At 31.2% G+C, this 6448-nt stretch overlaps 1 protein-coding gene across 2 annotated transcripts; it reads right to left on the bottom strand.

The window, feature by feature from the left end:
* Positions 1-208: 208 nt before the first annotated feature.
* Positions 209-3433, bottom strand: LOC127266365 (serine/threonine-protein kinase PCRK1-like). Of its 2 annotated transcripts, none has more exons than XM_051296585.1 (7): positions 3068-3433; positions 2816-2967; positions 2441-2674; positions 1668-2075; positions 1337-1597; positions 1108-1230; positions 209-750 (listed from the first exon to the last, which is right to left on the bottom strand). In XM_051296585.1, exons 4-7 carry the CDS (start codon positions 2028-2030, stop codon positions 307-309), a joined length of 1191 nt encoding a protein of 396 aa, XP_051152542.1. In that variant the 5' UTR covers positions 2031-2075; positions 2441-2674; positions 2816-2967; positions 3068-3433; the 3' UTR covers positions 209-306. The 2 variants fall into 2 exon arrangements, with proteins under 2 accessions (XP_051152542.1, XP_051152540.1); XM_051296583.1 differs by having other exon boundaries at positions 1668-2081; positions 3068-3431.
* Positions 3434-6448: the final 3015 nt, after the last annotated feature.

Here is a 6448-nt window from a genome sequence, read left to right as displayed (position 1 = left end):
AAATTCATAGACTTTAAAAGTAAGTGGGTAGTTGAATATCTCAAAATTTTAAATTTAATTGAATACCTAAAAGTCTGAATCGAATAAACTCAAATTTTAAAAGTAAACAAAATCCTAAAAAATTATTGATGCAATACACCCCCTTAGTCTATACTGTCTGTTATATTTTAAATACCCATGCTATCTTATGTAAAATTAGTCAGGAGAGTGCCAACTATAATAAAATATAACATTTTTTAAAAATAAAACAATCAAAAGTTAGAAAAAAAACACACACACAGAGGCGTAATTATTGTATTTTTGGAATTAGCTATAGGATGATCTACCTCTACCTTTAGTTTGAGGTTCCTCTACAGCCAGCAATGGTGATGGCATGGTAGACGAATATGTGGATGACTCCTCCAACACTTGGTTAACCATCTCCCGAACTTGGCTAATCTCCGGCCGGGATTTTGGGTTTTTAGCCAAGCACCGGTTGGCAACGAGGGAGAGTTTGCAGGCTGATTTCAGGACATGGTTCCCCCCTTCCAACCTCGGATCCAATATGTGCTGAAACTTCTTACTGTCTGATACATAAGGCTTTACCCATTCCAACAGTTTCTGCTCATTCTTCGGGAGATTTCGCTCCATTGGGCGCCTGCCGGTGATCAGTTCGTAGAGGAAGACTCCGTAGCTCCAAATGTCGCTCTTTGCTTTCAGATGGCCCGTTCGAACATACTCGGGAGCTGCATATCCCATAGTCCCGGCAACCTGGACAAAAGTAATAAAATGTAGATGAGAGTGAGACCATGTATCTTTTTAGTGATTGTTGGAAGGCTGTAATATGTAATAACTAATGCATTTTCATATAATCTTAATATTTTAGGTGAAATGATCATTTTACATGATATTAAAGCAAATTGGAAGACTATAATATATAACAAATTATATATTTTTTAATAGGCTTAAACCTTTAAATAAAATGATAATTTAAGTAAATATAAGAGTGAGTTGAAAGACTATAATATATAACAGATAATGTATTTCTCCAACAACATAAAATTTTTAGGTGAAATGGCAGTGATTAATTATAAGTTTTCGAGTGGGGCGATTAGTTGGCATGCGTACCGCAGTGGATACATGTGTTCGTCCATCGGAAGGGCCCAACCGCGCCAATCCAAAGTCGGAGAGCTTTGCGTTCCATTCCTCGTCTAAGAGAATATTCGATGATTTGAAATCTCTGAAGATGATCTATTGGAATGAAGAACTAGTTATGAGTTAACGAGAAGTCCTAAAATAAAAAAGAGAAAAAGAAGTGTTTTACAGTGTAAATTAATTGATGCTGATGCAAGACAACCTGAAAATCCATTCCCTTGTGTAGGTATTCGAGACCCCGAGCAGCATCTGAGGCTATCTTCAGCCTCGAGTCCCATGGTAGGGATGATGCAGCCTTGGCGGATAAATGGTCTTCCACGCTTCCATTAGGCATGTACTCGTATATCAAGAGGCGTTGGATTCCTCTTTCGTCGTCCTCAGCGCAGTAGCCGATGAGTTTTACAAGATTCGGGTGATCAACAATGCTGAGAAGGTTAACTTCTGTCACCCATTCTTTGTGGCCCTGCCATGTCCCAAAGCATAGCAATGTTTGCAAATTAAGGAAAAACAGAGTCGAAAACTACTTAATGTACCTGTCGTCCCTTCTGACCGAGCTGTTTGATTGCCACATTGATTTTCTTGGATGGATCGTCAGCGCATCGGATCATGCCCTTAAACACACATCCAAATCCACCCTCCCCAATCTTGGCAGTGTTGCTGAAATTTTTGGTTGCTTGTCTCAGCTCTGAAAGTGTAAACACATTTAGATTATCACTTGGTTTCGCCGACAGGTTCTGGAATTGTCTAAGCTTTGTGGATTTTGATCGGGTATTAAGCTCCGGCGTGGAGTGCCTCCTTCGGATGTAGGCTGTAAATGAGAAAGGAGATGAACTTGTCTTTGATCCACTCTTGGAGTTGTTCTTTTGCTCGCCACTGTGGAATTGGAAACACTTCATAGTTTTGTTTGTATATATGCCTCTGAAGTCTGAACTGCTGAAGTTCTACAGCTATGGAGAAATAAACAATTTAAGTGATGATCAACCAACCAATTTAAGTAAGTGTAAATGGAAAAGAAGTCGATCCGGAATAGCTCTAACAGCAGCATTTACAGAATCTGTTATTTCATTTCATAACAATTAACAAGTTAACAACAGCAACACTATTAATTTATATATTGACTTCCACCTATCAATCGATTTAAGGTAAAAATTTCACTCTTCTCTGATCAACATCTCAAGAACACACTTCAAGCTCCTTTCAAATTCATGCTTTTACAAAATTGAAAGGGAAAAGTCGATTCAGAATCCAAACTGTAAAATTCTTGATCTAAAAGCCCCAACCATACATCATTTCAAAAGGAAATTACCTTTTCTTCTACATAATCATGAACCCTCCAGCACTTGATTTTGAAATCCCCCCAGAATTTGATCTCTTGCAACTGTTGAAGAAAGACTGGAGAAACAAGGAGACTCCATCACGACTTAAATAGGAAGCCTCCCAAACGATCAGTCAAGAAAGCCATTTAGGTCTTGTGGAAAAACAATAGGTGAAACTGATTGTTTATCCAACGGATACTGCAAGACATCAACTCATATTTTATCTGCACAAGAAAATAGTACAGGCAACAATTATGCAGGTGTGATTCTTGGAAGAATCCATCCATACAGTAGTATGCTGATGCATGAGGCATTTAATTATTGAGGAAGAAAATATGAATTCAGAACACAAAAATTTATCAGACCTAGTTTTTGCAGTCAAAGTCAGATTCCTCGAGGAAAATCGATCGTTGATTAAGCACAAGATCCGTCTCTGTTACGGTCTGCATTTAATCGAATACTTTCCTGCCATGACTAAACCTTTTCTTCTAATTATTATAGTCCACATGAAGCTAATCTGCACACGCCATAGAAGTTAAACGCTTTTCTAACAGTAAATGGTAAATCCCCAAAGTAAACACGAAAGCAGCAAAGAGCAAAGGAAACACGAAATTGACCGGAAATTCCAGGCGTCCTCCGCTCTCGAAGTTCCTGCAAAACCTACACTCCCGTATGACTTTTTATCACACTAGTTGAACTGCTTGAAAACGGTAATTAGAGAAGCTCGATCGCTCGGCCATCAGGTTTGGTCATTCCGGTGGCCGGACGGCCGAATCCCGAGCTCCGATGGAGATTGAGTCGGCAACTAACTGCAGTCACGCATTCAAGCCTTGTTCTTGTTCATGGCTGAACAAACAAAGCACGCTCCGTTGGCTCATCTCCTTGCCATTTCGCAGGACGATCAACATCAATATTGTCTTCTGAAAATTCGAAGCAATAATTATTTAATTGTATTTTCTTTTATTTGATTGTTGTATTTTTCGCAAAATTTTTATATCATAATCGAATTGAATTTTTTATGTTTGCATTTCCTTCCTCCGCTCCGTTGTAGTAATTGATACATTTGATTAGTGATACTGCACTAAATAACTAAATAATGGTTAATCAATTAATATTATTTAATTATTTTTTTATATATTTATTCTGTCCCACTAAGTTTGTCCACTTTTTTTTTTTTAACCGTCCCACTAAATTAGTCCACTAGTAATAATTAATAACTAATACTTCTAATTAAAAAAACTTAACTATCTATATTTTATTAACTTCCTAATATCTTTAGTTTTATTATTTGTTAATTGTAAATTTAGAAGTTGAATTTTTAAATAATAAAAATAAAATAAATATTTAATATTATATAAATAAATTTTAATTTAATTTTAATGCTAATTAGTAGATAATTAAAAATGTATTAGTGAAAATAATTATCTATAATATAAATAATTATAAATTAAGAATAAGATAACTAATTAGTTTAACTAAAATTAAAAAAAATAAAATTTAAAATGAGATTAAAGTGTGTAATCATTTTCCGAAAAATGAAAGTGACATGGTATATGGGACGGATAGAAACGGCAACGTGGACATGGTATCTGGGACGGAGGGAGTATATAATAAAAATTTGATGTTTGATTTGGAAATTTATGGCTGAAAAATTAATTGATATTATTTTTTTTCTTTGTTAAAAAAAAAAATAGAACTTATTTATAATGCAAAATTATAAAATGACTTTAATTTCGCTATTTGACGTAAAATATTATATTCTAATACGGTGTATACAATTCAGTTAGAGATGGTTTGAGATAGTATACCGAAAATATCGAAATATATTGTAGTATACCGTACCAATTTTTTTAATTTATTAAAAAAAAAATATCGATATTGTATCAAATAATCAATATATACAAAAATTCCAATTTTTTAAATTATCTATATATACTGAAAATATCTTATTGTATATCGTTATCATACAAAAAAGTCATATTGTATCGAAATTTTGAAATTTTTTTCGCTATTTTTTTTTTTACGAATATGCATGTTATTTTCATAATTCAGTATTTTTATTTCGCAAATTCGGTATACCAAAATATTTATTCGGTAGGGTAAAATATCATACCAAAAATTTTGTACCGTACGTATGCAATGTTGTATTAAATTTGGTATGTCATAACCAACTATCTTTAACAACAACCAAATTAAAAAAAAAATTATATATTGTCGGAAACTAATGACCGTCTCACCTAAAAGCTCGAAGTTATTAGGGAAACTAAGCCATTAGTTACATATCCCGCAAACGGGAGTTCCTCAACACGCCCCCTCAGGTGCAAGTGGGTCTGCGAAACTTGCACATACATATGCCACAAATGGGGACGAGCGGGACTCGAACTCGAGACCTAGCCCTAGGCTCTGATACCATGTCGGAAACTAATGACCGTCTCACCTAAAAGCTCAAACTTGTTAGGGAAACTAAGCCATTAGTTACATATCCCGTAAACGGGAGTCCTCAACATTGTTTATATAAGTTTTTTATTACATTTTTTATTGTATAAATTATATTTAAGTTATTAATTTTTTATTTTATCTAAATGCATGTAATGATTTCAATAAATACAATTATTATTATTATTTTTAAATAACATCAAAATAAAAAAAATTAATATTTAAAAATTAAAATAAAAAATATTTTAAATTTTAATTTAACATTTTATCAAATAAAAGATATTAATATAACACTTTATTATATCCATTAATTAAATTAATTAATTACATAACACATTATTTCTTAAACTGCGTGTCCAAAAGAAACTTAATTAATATCACGGACAAAGGGAGAGGGAGTAATTAATAATATTAATAAGTTAAAATAAATTTAATATAGTATATAACTAGAAAATTAAAATGTATATTTAAATATTATAAAAATTAGTATTCCCTTAGTTCCACTACAATTGACACTATTTCCATTTTTATTTGTTCTATAACAATGGACATATTTCTATTTTTGATAAAAATTATTAAATCAAAACATATTTAACAAATATAAATGACGTAACATAACATACAACATCATAAATGACGTATGATTCACTTAAAATCCTTTTATTTATACATCTCTCTTCAAAAAAATAAATTTTTTTTATCTATATTTAAAACTACACTTCTTTTATAAAATTGATTTATGTTAATTATAAATAAAAAAATATTTTTTTATTTACTTGTACAATAGAAAATTTTATTCTCTACAAAATTATATCCATATTGCATATATTTTTAATTGCTATATAATTTTTAAATATTTAAACATATATTTTAATTTTTTTAATCATATATATTAAATTTACTTTAAAAATATAAATATTATTAATTATACCAAACAAATAATATAATAATATCATAACTAATTAAACATCCTCACCTTAAATACCATGTCCCTAATCAAATGGTTCAATTCCGGTGGGACGGAGGGAGTATATCGCAACAAAAAAAATATACAATATGACTATTATTTTGTAAAACATAATTTTTTTTTATAATACATAACTAACCTAAACTGATTTTACAAAAAATGTGAGATTTCAAATGTGAGTAAACATATATTTTTTTAAAGAGAAATGAAAATAAAAGAATTTTGAGCAAATATTATACTCCTCCGTCCCAGTTACCGTGTCTGCTACACTGTAGACCCGGTATTTTAGGAGGGGTGTAATTAGTAGATAATTAAAAATATATTAGTGAAAATAATTATCCTATAATATAAATAATTATAAATTAAGATTAAGATAACTAATTAGTTTAATTAAAATTAAAAAAAAAATAATTAAAAAGTTTAAAATGAGATTAAAGTGTATAATCATTTTTCAAAAAATGAAAGTGACATGGTATGTGGGACGGACAGAAACGGCAACGTGGACATGGTATCTGGGACGGAGAGATTATGATTTATGATGTAATGATATTTAATTAATTAATAATAATGAATTATGATATTATTTTATTATTTC

Source organism: Andrographis paniculata, unplaced genomic scaffold (assembly GCF_009805555.1).
Source record: "Andrographis paniculata isolate CXL003 unplaced genomic scaffold, ASM980555v1 Contig75END, whole genome shotgun sequence".
NCBI classification, from domain to species: Eukaryota; Viridiplantae; Streptophyta; class Magnoliopsida; order Lamiales; family Acanthaceae; genus Andrographis; species Andrographis paniculata.
The sequence above is the reverse complement of the archived record's forward strand: the minus strand, read 5'-3'. Positions and strand labels throughout refer to the sequence as shown.

Bases quoted from the DNA above. Each gene is read 5' to 3' on its own strand.
- LOC127266365 (XM_051296585.1), bottom strand. From the start codon at position 2,030: ATGAAGTGTTTCCAATTCCACAGTGGCGAGCAAAAGAACAACTCCAAG. The intron at 1,598-1,667 runs GTACATTAAGTA...GGGACATGGCAG, and splicing joins TCGGTCAGAAGGGACGACAG to GGCCACAAAGAATGGGTGAC. The intron at 1,231-1,336 runs GTTGTCTTGCAT...TCATTCCAATAG, and splicing joins ACAAGGGAATGGATTTTCAG to ATCATCTTCAGAGATTTCAA.